The sequence below is a fragment of the Drosophila pseudoobscura genome, chromosome X (assembly GCF_009870125.1).
Source record: "Drosophila pseudoobscura strain MV-25-SWS-2005 chromosome X, UCI_Dpse_MV25, whole genome shotgun sequence".
NCBI lineage: Eukaryota > Metazoa > Arthropoda > Insecta > Diptera > Drosophilidae > Drosophila > Drosophila pseudoobscura.
In genome coordinates, this window is record NC_046683.1 from 13,257,265 (window position 1) to 13,274,015 (window position 16,751).

Consider the following 16,751-nt stretch of genomic DNA (forward strand, 5'->3'; position numbering starts at 1 on the left):
TGAGCAGAAAAAAGGCATAGCCGCCACGCCCCCCCTGCACATTCACGGTGAAGGTTGAAGGTTGACAGGGAAGGACATGGGGCACAATGCTTGTTGGAATTTGAGTAGTACGTTTGTGCAGGAGGTGGTGGTATGGAAAAAAAACGGTGTCCTGGCTTGTTCTCCGATGAAGCGATATCCTTCCACGGTCGGAAAGTTTTCTACAGGATGTGTGTGTGTGTCTGTGTGTGTGTGTCTGTGTGCATTCCATGTGAAATGTGAATTTCATTCAGCAATTGAAATGCATAGAGCATTCCGGACTTCAAGTTGGCTTCCAATAATTCTTTGGGTGGGGTGGGGGAGCAGGGCCACCGAAGGTAAATACCATTTAAATGACTTTTTCTGCAGAAAAGAAAAAAAACCAGTGCATGAGACAGACAATTTAGGGGCTCTACCCAGAGAAAGTTGGCGAAAGTTTCCCAGAGCAAATCGAAAGAGAGAGAGCCCTACCCACCATTGACAAAACACGAAAGAACCCATTTCGATTGCGTAATAAATTTATTTCATTTTTGTTCCCATTTCCATTTCCTGTTTTTGCCACCCCCCCAGAAGCTTTTTGGCTGAAATTAATGTACAACTCAACGGCTGGCAATGGCAATCAATAAAATGTCAAGGCCCTGGCAAAATATTTGGTCGGATTAAAGTCTGAAGCTTAGCCACTGTCACTGCCACTGCCGCTGTGTGTTTCGGGAGGCGCCACCCGAAAGAGAGATCAAAGGGCAGGCTGATTTTAATGGGGAAAGTAATCAATACAAAAAAAAACCGAAAGGGCGAGGGTGAGGGAATTTTTCAAAGAAAAAAGTGCTTTTGGTGACCCCGATCCCCGATAATCGTTATCAAAAGCTTGGCCGTACAATCTAGACATAGAGTTCCAATGTTTTCTTTGGTTTTTCCCCCAATAATACTTTTCATTTGGTAGCGCAAAGAAAACTGCAATTTTTGGTGACCCCGATCCCCTATAGAGAGGGGATACCAAGCTTTCCTTCGAGTAACCCTCTCGTGGATCGTCATTGTCCATTTGATGGCATAATTGCCCCCATCATTTTCAATGTCAAAGACATTGTCTCTCCCACAGAGATCCATCCGGGCTCTCATAAGCCTTGTCACAGAATGCGGAAGAGACAAGGGGTGGACATAAATCAGTCCGATTCCCGTTGGCCACCACTGCCCCCAAGCTGTTGTCCAACGTGGCACAACGAGTTAAATAGTTCCATAATGCCAAAGGGACAGAGAGAGAGAGAGAGAGAGAGAGAGAAATATGAAGGATGCCACAAGAAATGCCATGAAATGAAGTCCCTTTCTGAAGGGGACTGATGGAGGAGGAGTCTTAGCGAACGAGCGAATGAATGAATGACCTACAGAATGATGGAATGAGCGACTTATAGAATGACTTACAGACTGATGGAATGAATGACTTACTGACTCGCGGAATGAGTGACTTAGTGGAACCCTGAAAAAGACTCGGATGCCATTTGTAACCCAAGAATGGGGTTGGTTGGGGTCTCATTTCGTTTCGTTTCGTTGCGAGTATGAGGCATGGGTGACATTGGCATGGCATGGCCCTCCTGCCTCCTGCCCCCCTACTCCCACTCCTTGATGCGATAAGAATAATTGGAATGTCAGTTTAGATACGCGCACGTAAAATGCGAACGGAAAGCGACATCCACATAGCCATGGCCACAGCCACAGCCACAGAATCGCACAGAGAGCCCTCCGCGACTGAGTCTGGCGTGGGCGTGGGCGTGGGCGTGGCTGGTTCTGCTGTTGCACATGTTGCAAGCCGAGCAGTAAATATGGTACAATAGCATCCTAGTTCTCTCGTCATCGCTGGCGCACTTGGGTGAACAATGACATAAGTCTAATGACAAGCAGAACGACGACGAGGACGACGAGGACGAGGACGACCGCAAAGCCACCGCCAGGAACAGCAGCAGGCAGCGGCAGGCCGTAGGAGCATCAGCAGTAGGGATCTCTACCAGAGTTTCCAGATGCTGCTGCTGTGATGACACTGACAACAATGACAACGCTGACATGACATGCAGCGGAGCAGTGCGGTGCAGAATGCAAAAAGAAAAAAAGAACAGCAAAAAAAAAACAGAAACAGAATTTCCAAAAATGGACACAACGGAGTCTCATTTCGAGTTTGAGGCATACAGAAGGTTTGGATACCCTAACAGCACGAGAACTTCTAGGAAAACAAAGGGAAAAGCATAAAAAAGTAAGCGAATTTAATGGAAAACAATTATGGATAGTAGAATCTTCTTACCTTTAATGTAAAAAAAGGTGCCATAAGAGCTATATTGATTGATTGATTCTATGGAATATCCATTTTCTATAGCTCCAAGGATTCCTGTTTCATTTTAATTCCGTAAAGGTCACGTATGGGCAATTTTAAGGAACTATTTTTAATTCTTAATTTCAGAAAAATAATCTAAGTCTCCTGGAAATGTTTTTGGAAAATTACTTCATAGGCAGCAGAGTAAAAAAAAAAGATTGTAGGCACAAAAAATTAAATGAAAAAAAAATTTAATAAAGAACTTCAGAACATGCTATTAATATATTTTATATTAAAAAAAAAATTATATATGTATATAGCTGTTTTCATATTTTTTTTTAACCATTCATTTATTTTATAAGTTTAAAAAAATAATTAACAACATGATGATAATATTCATCAAAAAAAAATTAAATAAAAAATCAATAAAAATTAAAAAAAAAATATAAATACAAAAATTAAAAAAATAATAATATTAACAAATAGTAAAAATCATAATGATAATGATGATATTAATCATCAAAACATAATAAAATGGTTATAAATAAAAATATAAAAAAAAAATATTAAATTTTACAAAAAAAATAATGAAAAACATGATGATAATGATAATAACAATATAAAAAAATAAAAATATAAAAAAATGATAATAAAATATATATAAAATATATATAAAAAATAAAGAAACACATGATGATAATGATAATAAAAATATAAAAAAAATATTATATATTAAAAAAAAATAATAAAATAAATCATGATGATAATGATAATAACATTATAAATAAATAAAAATATAAAAGAATAATAAAAAAAATTTTTAAAATTTTAATATTTATATATTTTTTAAATTTAAATAATTTTTTTATTTTTAATTTATTTTTGTTGGTAATATTTTTTTTAAACAAATTTCCATGATTTCCACTAGCTTCTGCTACTGCCCGTAGCATTTTCCATAAGTTTCGCCAAGAAATAAAGGCCATGGGTTTCCCCGGATGATTCCAAGTGCATTGCTATTCCCAAGTGTCCAGCACTGCCCAAGAGCGTCTCTAGGAAAGAAATCAGAGATTGAACAGAACGGACGGGACAGACCATTGCCACAGAAGGAGAGCAGGAGAGGGGGCGGTGGGGGGCGGTGGGGGGCTTCTGTCTAAGCATAAATTTCGCTGGATGCTGCGGTCAGCAATATGCGTCCATGATAAACGAGCTGGGGATAGGGCTGAGGGTTTTTTGCATGCATGCAGGCTGCTTCATCATTGCGTGGGGGATGCCAGGCACGACAAGGACGATGACGAGGACGAGAACGGGAGAGAGATTCGAGCTGACATTTCAGGAAGCGAGAGAGAGATAGAGAGAGAGAGATGAGCCACTGAGGCATTCAGCCAGCGAGCCATGCCCATTTATCGTCTAAATTGAAATTGAAAATCAGGCAGGCGCAACGGAGGCGAAGGAGCTGCTGCATTTGATGGCCACTCCACACAGGATACACAGGACTCTTGATTAGCTTGTTGCGCATGCGTTGTGGGCGTGTTCAGAGCCCCAACAGCCCCGTCCTGCCCCACCCACGACCACCAAAGAAACGATGGACTGCGGTTGTGTCAGCAGCAGAGGCAATGCTTCAGCGGAGGTCCTCCTGGAATGCTGTTGCAACTTGGGTTGCTTTTGTTTGTCATCGTTCCAGCATTCCCAGCCGAGAGCCCATGGCTTCTGCTTCTGATCCCCCCCCAAAAGCCAAGAAAAATGACACGGAAATTATGAAAAGAAGGCAATTGAAAATGTAAAAATTGCTGAACTTGGCACAAAACTCATTTGGACAGCCAGCAGCCACTTCCCTTCACTCCTTGGGCTAGTTTTATTCTACAGATTTCCACTTTTCCGCTCATTTTTTGATAAATGTCATGGCTTGATTGGCTGCCAGGACGACCAGTAGGCGACAGGCGCCACCCCCTTCTGCCAGGCATGGGGCATGGGCATGGGGCAGGTTCAGGGGCATGGGGCAGGGACAATATATTACACGCTTATATGCAAATGAGTTCAATTTCTGACCAACCGAAAAGGCATTATGTCCAGGGATGAAGGAATTCGGGGGCGAAGAAAATTGCCAACTTACTGAATTATAAAATGGCCAAAAGGTGGTGGGTGGGGGGGGAAACTGCAGAAGCGGAAATGTGTGGAGGCTAAAATTGAAAATCTATGCAAAAGGAGGCATCAGAGAGCCATGTGCCACGGGGCATGTGGGGCAGAAACAAATTGCTCGCCAGCATTATGGATTTGAGTGTGTGTGTTGGGGTTGGGGCTGTGGGTTGGGGGTGGGGGTGCGATTTGCATAAGAAACGTTTTAAAGCTAGCAAGCAAAATATTGAACGACTGGTAGATTACCCCGGAATGCAGGTTGAAGGTTTTTTTTTCAATATTTTCAATTTTTATTGGGATATTTTGTATATAAAATTTTTTTAAAAAATTATAAAATAAAATTGTGAAAATGATTACAAATTTTATTTGTTCTTTTAATAATGTTAATTTTTTTAATATTTTAAATATATAAAAAAAATCTATTTTTTTGTTTGATTTATTACTATTTTATTATTTTTTTTTTGTCAATATGTAATTTTTTTTTATTATTATTATTTGGATTGTATTCTGTATTTTTCACAAGTTTTTGTGCCATATTTTGTATTAACAATTTATTATTAAAAATAATAAAAAAAATTGCGAAAATCACTACAAATTTTATTTGTTCTTGAATAATTTTTTTTTTAAATAATAAAATAGAATTGCGAAAATTACTACAATTTTTATTTTTTCCTTTTTTTTTTAAACAATTATTACAATTACAAAATTACTGCAATTTTTATTTTTTCCTTTTTTTTTAAACAATTCATGTTGTTCTTTAAATAATGTTAATTTTTTTGTAATATTTTTTTGGCTTATTATTATTTTTTTGTTTGATTTGTTATTATTTTTTAATTTATTGTCAATATGTAATTTTAGTTGGTTTTTCGTTTTGAATTGATTTTATTTTTCTGTACCCTATTTTTAATCGCAATTTATTTTTATAAAAATAAAATAAAATTGCCAAAAGAACCAGTTTTATTTGTTTTTTAATTAATGCAAATTTTTAAATTTAATTTAATTTAAATTATTTAAAAAAGCTTTTAATGAGTTGAAACTTAAAAAAAAAAAATTAAAATTATACAAAAATGCTGTAAAAGGCGTAAAAATTATCTATCGGGTCTTTCTATCTTGGATCTTTGGAAAACCCAAGAATCCGAGGAAACTTTTAATGGAAAAATATACTATGCAAGGCTCTGTCTGTTTGTAAGGCATTTATGGGCCTACAACTCCCTTAATGACCGTTAAGGGCACCAGCCTTAATCTGTGGACTTTTTTTGGAGGATTAGCTTAACCCCTTTGCTGGTTGTTTGGGCCACCTTTCGGATGTGATGCCTGGATGTTTTCCAAACTATAATTTCGTTCCGGAACTACTATAGTATTTCAATCAAAAGACAAACTTTCAATTGCCATTTTCCAGTTGGCAGTTGGCTTTCTCAAACAGCCACTTCAATGCTAATCTTGGAGGCCAAAAGGGCAAGGGCCAAGGCTCAGCATTAAAAAGTTTTTCCTCTTCAAACATAAAGATTGGCAAGTTGGGGAGGGGGGGGTTTTTTTTTTGCACCCCCGTCATAGATACGAATATATGTGTGGTCCCTCTCCCTCTCCCGCTCCCTCCCCCTCTCCCTTTTGCCTGTCGTTATTTTTGTGCATTTTATCAGGATATCATGCGATTAACTTTTACATAAATGCCTATCAGTCGCATGCCCCATGCCCCCCCGCCCCCCCCGCCACCAGCCACCGGAAAGTTTTGGCACACACTGGCATCAACATCAATGTCAAGGAGGAGAACGAGTGGAGGAGTCCTTGTGGCCGATGATAAGGCACGCAAAGAAGGAGCCCCGTCGAAGGCCCCTCGTGCTCGTTGACAATTTTATTTGCATGAACAGGACTTATGACGCATGACGGAATGGTTTTCGCAGTGCCTTCGAGTGCCTCCCCCCCCACATCCTTCCAGGCTTCCTGCCACTCTCTCCTTCCTCTGTATTCTTTTCTTGTTTGTTGGTTTGGAGTTTTTTTTTCTGTGGGAAATCCATCTTCCGTTTCGGTGTTTCGCAAGGCACTCCCCCCGGTGGCAAACGGGATACCATTTCCTCGATTCATCGACTAATTCCATGGCTAATGAATGATGGAAAATAAAGGTAAAGAAAGAGAGATTCTTTTGGTGGGGTGGGGGGTGGGGGGTGGTGGGTGGCTCCCCGTCTCTTGTGGGTAATCCCATTGACCCGTTGAACCTCACGTTTCGTGCCCGTAGCACTCCCCGTATGCTAATAAATTATTGGTATTTGCTTTAAAAAACCATAAAATTGGCATGGTACATCGTACACGGCCCCGCCACCATTGAGGAGCCGCTTAAGTGCACACTTAGCATGTGGCATGTGGCATGTGGCATGTGGCATATATGATAAATGTTGAAAGCAATGGCCGCAACCGTATCCGCCCGCACTTGCCAGCTTGCTTCACATTTCGGCACATACCCTGTAAAAGGGCTAAAGCAAAGCCAGAAAGTGGTTCGAAGGCCCTCCTCCAGGGGGGGCAACAGGTCAAAGGGGGGGCGCGCGGCGGTAACATAAAAATGCCCATTAAATTGAGTCTCAAATACAGGAAGATAAAAAAAAAACACACACACGGCCATTGGAGAGAGTACTTCGCGGAATATTCTCACTGGATTTTCGATATGAAAAAAAAATATACATATATTTATTCGTATTTCACGCACGTTGTTGTTATTCCCCGTATCGGCAAAGCGGAAAGCGGAAAGCCTCACCGTTACCCCATTCGGTTTTTCTTTTGGGGACATAAAGCAATCATATTTTATTAATTTTTATATACATAAATCTGATCAAAAAAAAGAAACGTAATTGCTGCGTGTTCCGTTTCGGCATGCCAAGAAGGGAATTACTGTACTGCCTGCCAGTCCATTATTATCATTTATTTTCGCTGAAAAAAAATCGGGTTTTTTTTCGCGGCGAGGGGGGGGGGGGGGCTTTTGTCGATTTTTGGTATCGTTCGGCTATCGATAAGTCATTGTTGAATATATTTTTAATGAAAAATGGTTGACAGAGGCCTATTAAGGGTTTTGAAATGATTTGCAACCTTCTAAATTTTATTATTATTTATTTTTTTATTAAATGGTAAGATATGGGGATGTTAAGAGATGAAAACTTCTGAGAAATTATCAAAATTTAATTACGAATTGTTAAGAGATGTGATTAAATGATTTATTATTTATTTAATTTATTTTTATTTATTTATTTTTTATTATTTAATTATTATTAAATGGAAAAATATTGGGCTGTTAAAAGATGACATTTTTTAAGAAATTATCAATATTTAATTAAGCATTTTTAAGGGATGTCTTTAAATGATTTATTATTTATTTCATTTATTTTAATTTATTTTTTTTCATTTATTTATTGATTATTGTTATTATTTAATTATTATTAAGTGGAAAAATATAGGGCTGTTAACAGCTGAAAACTTATAGGAAATTATCAATATTTAATTAAGGGTTTTAAGAGATGCATTCAAATGATTTATTATTTATTTAATTTATTTTTTGTTAATTAATTTATTTATTATTGTTATTATTTATTTATTATTAAATGGAAAAATATTTAGCTGTTAACAGATGAAAACTTATAGGAAATTATCAATATTTAATTAGGGGCTTTTAAGAGATGCTTTTAAATGATATATTATAAATTTTTATTAATTATTTAATTTATTTATTAATTTTTTTTATTTTTTATATTTATTTATTATTATTTTTTTGTTTTTTGTATTATTTAACCTTATAAATTGTATTATTATTTATTTTTTTATCAACTGGAAAAATTTAGGGCTGTTAACAGATGTTAACAGAACAGAAAATTTCGAGAATTAAACCATATTCGAAGACCAGAACCTGACCTGAAAACCTTTTATTCTACTGCCGTAAACCTCTCCAGGGCTTTCTCGCAGAGACCATTTCCTTGTTGAATTAAGGCTCTCCGACTTCTCCTTTCTCCACCATATAGATGCCCCACAAAGATCGTCTCTCCTCGTATGACAGTGCCCCATTGAAGGGTGGATATTTTAGATGATTGCTCATTTCCCTTCAAGCTAAAAAATTGGTTGTCGTATTCAACGTTCTAAGGACTTTAAGGACTTTAAGGACTCATTCTTCGCAAGAAAACAGGCTTCTAAATCAAGTTCTTCTCCTTAAAAGTGGGGTCGTCTCCTGCTCAATGCCGCCTGTTAGCCTGTTATCCTGTTATCCTGGCAATTGACAACTTAACGATGGCTCTGCTCTGGCTGCCTCCTGGCATGTGTGTGTGTGTGTGTGTGTGTGGCATGCTCCGAAAAACATTATCACGCACGCTGCGGGGAAGCACAAGGATGTGGGTGGCATATAAAAAAAAGAAACCCAGCATAAAAATGCACACAAGACAAAGGACATGTGGGGTACTCGGCGATATGTGTGTTTAATAAAAAAATTATGAACTTCAATTACGATGGAGAGCAGGCAGGTCTCTGAAAAGTGAAAGAGGAGACAGGAGACGTCGCATCGAGTGCATAAAATGCTGAGCAAATAGCCAGCGGGGGGCGGCGGTGGCGGAGGGGGGCGTGTCATATGTGTGGCTCATAACAGTATCCTTGTGTGTGTGTGTGTGTGTGTGTGTGTGTTTGCATTGCATAATTCGTTCCTGGCGAAAGTTGTAAACCCAAAAGCGAAAACATGGCGGAGTAAGGGCACTAAAGGTACAGGGGGGGGGGATGCTGCTGAGTGCTCGTGGGGGGGGGGGGGAGGGGTGCGGCGGGGTGTGTCACAGGGAGACGCGTGCATGTGAATGGCGGCCATAAATCAACCGACGACAAGCAGTCGAAGGGCAACCGCTCAGGGATCAGAGGAGAGTGCATTCCCCCCGCCCCCCTCACCCTCACCCCACCGAAAGGACTGCCACACGGCTTATGCCTTTAATTGGCTTTCCGCGCCTCCGTAATCCCCCACTTTCTCATAAGCATAATCGTCATTGTAATCGTGGGGCAGAGGCGCAGCAGAGTGTCCTCCAGGGTGTGGTGGGGGGTGGGGGGGGGGGGCAACAACGGTGCCAGGTGGCACAAACGGAAGGGGCAGCCACCAAATGGCGGCACTTAACACTTTTGCAAAATGTCGTCCTCCATTTTCGGCGCGGACATTTTCATTTCTTTTCGCCTTTTGCCCGTTTCTTTGTTTGTTTTTCATTTCTCTCTCGCTCGCTCTCTCTCTCTCACACATGTGAGTTTGACAGCTGAAAGCAAGGAACTAATCTCTCGTGCCCCTTCGTGTCACCTCTTTTTTTTCCCCATATTTTCACACTTTCCGAGACAGAAATAGAGAAAGCAACCCGAAAGTTTAGTGCCATTTGGTAAACGTCTGTTGTGAAAACCGTCTGTATTAGAAAATATAGGAAAATTTGGGAAATAGGAGTTAGCGGATATTTCTTTACTGTGCTGACAAAATGGACGAGCGACCAAGTATTTGCGACGTTTGCGGCCTGGCGAAGTCAGACGATGAGTCGAGCCTCTCGGAGGAGGAGAACCAGAGCGAGCCCGACACCCAGAGCGAGCCAGACAACCAGAGCGAGGCAGAAAACCAGAGCGAGCCAGACGACCAGAGCGAGGAGGAGAACAAAGAAGTAGACGAGAAGGAACAGTTCCAGAACGAGTGTCGTCAGCTGTGGCTCACGCTCAACCGCAATGGGCTCGAGCTCAAGAAAATGACAGCGACTCAGCAGAAGCTTGAAAAGGACTTGGAGAGTGTTGAGCGCCTCACCGAGATGGGTCGCTTTATCAAAGACCGCTTAGAGCAGGAATCGCACAACAACATTTAGCTGCAGCCACAACAGCAGCAGCAGCAGCCACAGCAGCAGCAGCAGCAGCAGCAGCAGCACCAGCAGCAGCACATACACAAGCACATTTAAAGGGGGGAATGTAACAGTATTAACAACTCAAAGAAAATACTATAATTTGTATTGTTTAAACGTACACTACACGCGACACTAGCCGAAGGGGGAAATGCATTTTAGATTGAAGTTTGTAATTAAATTCAAAGTGTGGGAAAATAGCCAAATAATTGCAATGCAATCGATCGTTTTCACTCAGTCGCCTCGCACTAACGGTGGGAGTGGGAGAGTCCCAACAGAAACATTGCCCGTTCGTCGCCTCTCGTTCTCTCCCATGCAAGGTGGTCCGCTGCTATGACGCCTTGCTTAACAAGAGAGAGAAGAACAAAGTTTGCTGTTGTTCTAAGCAAAAGCGCATGCGAGAGCGTGCAAGCGAAATTGTTTTTGCCTCTCGGACCGAAAGCCGAAGAGACGAACCGAAGTGATGTTTGTGTCGTTGCTGATCTGTCGGCTGATAAATATGTATGTACATATGTCTATTTGTTGCTGTTCCTTTGTCGATGCTCGCGTTGTGGTTTTGCCTGGGCGCGGGAGTGCAAAAACTTGAGCGATCGAAAAAATGAGCTTACCTATTGACACTTTGGGTATGCTCAACTTGTGCCTCTCTCATAGCGCTGATATCAATACGGAATGAGCAAAGACAATACCGCCTCCGCTGTCACAGTTCACGGGGTATCTTGCGCTTGCTCGTGTGCTTGGTGGAGTGGGCGAGTAAACAGTAAATGGGACTCTCATTCTCCTGCAATGGCCAGAAAAGTGTTTGTATAGATTTATTTGGTTGGGTGGCGAAAGGCTCTGGTTTTGGTTTTGTTTCCGCCCAAAAGTGGCAGCATTTTATCTGGCAGCCCCAGGCAGGGCAGTCGTCGTCCTCGTCCACGTCTTTGAGTCTTACAGCGTCCTTTGGCCAGTCATTGTTTCTTGAAAGTCCTGCTGCCGCCCCCGAATGTTGCATAAACAGCTTACAGAAAAACAAGCAGCAATCTGGGGCATATAATATGGGGGGGCGTTTATCATTTAATTAATTGCCTTTCGGGGCAATTTTCATTAAGTAATTTTCGCCTTTCGCTCTTGTTTGCTCTTCTGCTCTCTTTCGTGTTTTTCTTTTCTCTACGCTGCATGCCACACACAAGCGCCCATGGTCGGGGCATTGCAGTGGTTGTGTGGTGTGGGTGTGGGTGTGGGAGCAACAGCTGTGCCACATATTTATTGAGGGAACGGAGGCTCCTTTCATGTGGCAGAGACTGTGTGTGGGTGTGTGGGTCGATCGGCTCCAAATTGCCACTCGTTGTAAAGTGGCAATTAACGCCACATGACGCTGTCAACAAATGGCGGCGCCTCCCCCCCCCCTAACCCCAGCCACCTACCCGCATTCTACATATGTACATCCGAAAGCCACTCTCTCCATCCACCAGGCATTTGTTAAGTGCATTTTTCCATAGTCCCTCCCCCCCGCCCCGCACACAACCCATGTATGTATGCTGCCCCACCGGTCTGTACTAATTTTAAAATTATTACTTGAGACCCCAGACAGCAGCAACATGAATGAACATGCCCCCGAGAAGCCACACACGAAAACAAAGGCGGAACAAAATGGGAACAAAAGAACAATTTTCAACTCATTTTCCTGCCACACACACACACACGCACACACGCACCACCAATTGAGAGGTGTAGCAAGTGGGGCAGCAATTTTCCCATCAAAAATGTCAGTGGAACGTCATTACGCATCGATCCGGCATTTAATCGGTTTTAAAGGAACTTTTTTCGATAATTTCATAAAGTCAAAAGTAGGTCGTAAATGGACTTATGAATTGATTATGAATTCGAATTAAAAGAAAGGCAGAGACTATGATTTTCTTTGCATTAAAACACATTAAAATTATTTGTATGGTGTGGAAGAGTGTCATCAAAAGAATTCCACTCAATTTTCGTTCGGCGGCCGCGCTTTGCCGTCGGCAATCCAATTCTCTCTTCAGCTTTGCTTTCGGCGCTCTGCCAGCAGCTCTGCCGACTGCGCGGCTTCGGTTCGAGCTGACCAGCCGAAGCCGAGTAGGCAGCGGGCAGTGGGCCTCGGGCCGTGGGCAGAGACGTAGAGAGAACTCCCACCCACACTCCTTGTGTGAGAGTGAAATAGACATACTTTTAGATGTTTTACTGCTCCTCACACGAGCTTATTTCCCGTCCCGGCAGAGACGTAGAGAGAACTCTCACCCACACTCCTTGTGTGAGAGTGAAATAGACATACTTTTAGATGTTTTACTGCTCCGCACACGAGCTTATTTCCCTGATGCGCCATTTGGAATGATCGAGCGTCGATCTAAAGACTTTTTCCGTGGCCGTGTCTTTGGTATTTTCCTAGAGGAGGATTATTCGTGGTTTATTAATATAAGATAGGGTTGCCGCATTGGCCAAGAGGGGTTATAAGAGCTTTCAATCGGGTTTAAATCCTCTGTAAATCTGTAGTAACAGTGGCATTCTTACCCGATACCTAACCCAAACTGAGACCTAGAGTCCTTGGTATCGGGCCTATAAGAATCGGGTCTGTAAATCTGTGGCATTCATTGGCTACTCTGGAAAGTTATTCAAAGCCAAAGAGTGGAAATCCCACTAAATCGATCTCAAAGAAGCATCTCTATGAAGCAGAATAAAAATGTAATATATTTATTCCTAAAAACTTTTCACTTTCATCTTTGGAGCCCCATAGAACCACTTTTAAAGCGTAGTTTTTTCCTTGCAGGCTCCACGGACAGCGCTTCGAAGCGCTTCTTTACAGACTTCTTGCAGGATTTGCCCACGCCAGGCACCGGCGGACCCACCTTTGACCCCAGCGCGATCAGCAATATCACAGGACTCGTGGGCAAGACCGTTAAGATGACCTGCCGTGTCAAGAACTTGGGCAATCGAACGGTAAGTACGGGTCCTCCAGGGTGTGGGTGAGCCAGTGGCAGTGGCAGGGGCTGTGTGTCCGGTCTCTCAAGTTTTGTGTATAATAATTTTTAAGTACTTTGGCCGAAAATAAAAGTAAAAGTAAAAGTTTTCGCAGTGCAGGCAGGGAAACTTGTCAAAAGGCGTTACGCTTGACAGGGCGGTGAGTGCAACATGCGGCATGCAGCAGCAGCAGCAGCCCCATCTCTAGTGCTGACGGCTGCTGTCGCTCTGTCGTTTTTGGTTTGGATTTTAGCTTTGCCCCTCCGGGAGTTCGACTGAAAAGTTGTAAGCTCCTCCTGCCGTCCCGACTGCCCCACTGGGCCCCCTGCCGCCCCTCCTGCCGCCCCTCCCCGTCTGGCACTGCCCGCTTTTCATTATGAAAATGCAGCTGGAGATGCAGTTGCTGTTGCTGTTGCAGTTGTTGTTGTTGCAGCTGTTAAACAATTAGCAAATTAAACTCTGAACTTTCAACGCTCTCCCCCTCTACCCCTCAACCCCTCCACCCCTCTACCCCTCTCTCGGGGAAAACAATAAGAAAACACAAAGGCGGGGCCCTCACCCCTCGCTCCTCGCCCCACCATCCATCTCCGTATGAGTGACGGCCCGCCCCTCGCCCCCTCCCCGCTCTTCACTTTTTAGACCAAGTTTTTCTCAAGTGTCGCGCGCGCGGCCATAAAACTTTCAAAATTTTTACGCTTTGCCGGCTTATTAGGTGAGTGCCGTCCTGCCGTCCTGCCTGTTGTCCTAGCCTTAGCCCTAGGCAACATGCCCCATGCCCCATGCCCCATGCCCCATGCCCCATGCCCCATGCTCCATGCCTCCGCCCAAAATTCCACAAAAAAGTTTCGGCCTCTCGCTTCCCGTTTTAATTTCAGTTTGACAAACTGCATGAATGAATGAATGAATGAATGAGTCGAAGCTCGCTCCCCCACCCCTCAGAAGGGGGTCCTGGGGGCTGTCAAGTTATGGACGCGCGTCCGTCTAATTACCGAGTCTCACGCCAACAAACGCCAATTAAATGTGCCATGAAGGCGGCCCCGCCCCCTGCCCCGAACTTTGATGCATGCAGGGGGGGGGGGGGGGGGAAGCCTGCATTCTCTGGGGAGGTTCTTCTGCCCCAAAAATGTATTCTTATGTTTTTCTTTTTTTTTTCGCAGATAATTGTCTTCCATTTTGATCAATAAATAGATAAATATCCTCAGTGGCAGAGTCATGAACGTGCCACTGGAACTTTTGGAGCCACTTTATCGAAGAGGCCACCCCCCCCCCCCCCCCCGTACCAGAAATCAAAGCAAGAATCTCCAGCATCACGTCTTTTGGGGCATCATGTCTTTGGGCCGTATATTACCTGCTCTATGGACAGGAGTTTTGGTTACGTGATAAGTGTGGGGGGGCGGGGGGGATGTGGTGTCCTGCCCGATGGTCTCCTCGATGTCCTTTAGCCGGTCATCGATGCTGCCTGCTGATGAGCTGCTGCTAAAAGTTCGGATAATTAATCACGGCTCCCAAGAGTCCCAGAGCTAGCCTGTCTCTTGCCTGTCTGCCCCCACCCCCCTCTGGCCCCCTCCTCCTGCAGCTGTCTAATTACTCAGAGATGTTGCAAGTTCCATGTTCCATGAGTTACGGCCGTACATGGGGGGGTACATGAGTGCCAACGAGAGGATTTTCGGCGTGCAGCCAGCCAGTCATTTTCCATGCAATTTACTCACTTTACAACACTTGGTAATTGTTCTCTTTAATAAGTGGCACCCAAACGATGTTTGCTCTGCTGGGTGATGCTATATCAATAAGTTTTCGATTATCATAGATTTGCATCGATTTAACTATCGTTTCGGTAGATAATCGATTTGTAAGTGAAAATTAAATCATATTTCCGATGAATCATTGGTTTGGGTGCTGCTATACCGATAAGTTATCGATATTCATAGATTTTCATCGATTTAACTATTGTTTCGGTAGATAATCGATTCGTAAGTGAATATTTAATCCCAGTTCCGATAAATCATTGGTTTTTAGTCAAATTAAACCTGGGATTTTCGATATGCTAACGATTTTAAATCGAAAACTAGCTACAGCTTCGATAAGTTATCGTTTTTCATCGATATGATCGATTTTTGTCAATCAATTAATTATTGTGTCGATAAATTATCGATTAGTTAAAGAAAATCAATAATCTATTAGATAAGTTATCGATTTTTTAACTAATACTAGCAGGGAGGTTTGAAATGCTATAGATTTTGCATCGAAAACGAATCAAAGATTCGATAAATGATCGATTTTCATTAAAAATCAAGTACAGATTCTTTTTTTGATCGATTTTAGTCCATAAATTAATTAGTCGATAAGTTATCGATTAGTTCATGAAAATATGTACAACTTTCGATAAGTTATCGTACATCGGAGAAAATCATAATCGAACCACAGCTTTGAAATGTTATTGTTTTTCATCGATATGATTCATTTTTGTCAATCAATTGATTATTGTGTCGATAATTTATCGATTGGTTCATGAAAATAGGTAAAACTTTCGATAAGTTATCGGTGTTAAAACAAATACTAGCTAGGAGTCTCGATATCCCATTGATACTACATCGTAAAGGAATTACAGCTTCGATAAGTTATCGATTTTCACCAAAAATTAATAACAGGCTATTTATTTGATTTTTGATTTTATTGTGTCGATAAGTTATCGATTAGTTTTTGAAAATTAAGTAATAATTTCGATTAAACATAGTTTTTTCTTATACAAAAATATAAAAAAAATTTCGATATGTTTTTGGTTCCCAAACGATAAATATTTGATGTTCCGCTTTGTTATCGGTTTCGATTCAGCGCTGAAAAAATCGTGCAGCAAGGAAATGTGCGGACACTTATTCATGCGCCTCTTTCAAGAGTCACAGTTGCAGGAGCCTCAGAAAAGTGGCAGCCTCGACAGCTACTGAAATGGCGATGGCCGGACAGAGCCAGGACATTGGCTAGTGTCATCGCTTAGATGCTCACAACGGGACATGTCATTTGTGGTGTTCTCGGCTGGCGACAATGACCGCAAGTCCAAGGCCGCAGAATGCGAATGAAGCAAGACGAATGAAAGGATCAAGGGATGAATGGATGGATGGATGGATGGCACACACATATGCATGTCAGTTCATTAGTGTGTAATTGTGAGAGCAGAGAAAGTGCACATCGATTTGCATTTACGAATTGAATTCTCGAATGTCCAGAGGCCAGAGGCAATGACCGCAGAGCCACACAGAAGGCCGCTCGGAGGGGGCTAGAGGTCACCTCCTCCTGCCGCTGTTGCAATTGAAATTGTTGCGGTTGGTTTTACAAGTAAATTGTCAGAGAGCCAGAAGGCCCCAGCCAGGTGCACGGACCTGCAATCCCAATCTCTCCAGCCTCTGCCGCCCGCACTCCCCAGCAGCAATTGAAAAGGCAATTTAGCGTGTGAGGCAGTCTTTTTCGCGTTCTAC

General features: G+C 42.3%; 2 protein-coding genes across 3 annotated transcripts in view; both read left to right on the forward strand.

Annotated features, from left to right (window-relative positions):
• dpr8 (defective proboscis extension response 8) overlaps window positions 1–16,751 on the forward strand; it is a 64,537-nt gene that overhangs the window by 21,101 nt on the left and 26,685 nt on the right. For both annotated transcript variants that reach the window (XM_033382946.1, XM_033382947.1), the window contains exon 3: window positions 13,091–13,260. In XM_033382946.1, the coding sequence (XP_033238837.1) occupies window positions 13,091–13,260 (170 nt within the window). The remainder of the gene's footprint in view (window positions 1–13,090; window positions 13,261–16,751) is intronic.
• LOC117184593 (uncharacterized) lies at window positions 9,789–10,534 on the forward strand. Its single transcript, XM_033382948.1, has 2 exons — window positions 9,789–10,308; window positions 10,342–10,534. Exon 1 carries the CDS (start codon window positions 9,910–9,912, stop codon window positions 10,279–10,281), a length of 372 nt encoding a protein of 123 aa, XP_033238839.1. The 5' UTR covers window positions 9,789–9,909; the 3' UTR covers window positions 10,282–10,308; window positions 10,342–10,534.

What these genes read in the sequence shown, in the direction of transcription:
- LOC117184593 (XM_033382948.1), top strand. Translation starts at nt 9,910, where the DNA reads ATGGACGAGCGACCAAGTATTTGCGACGTTTGCGGCCTGGCGAAGTCA.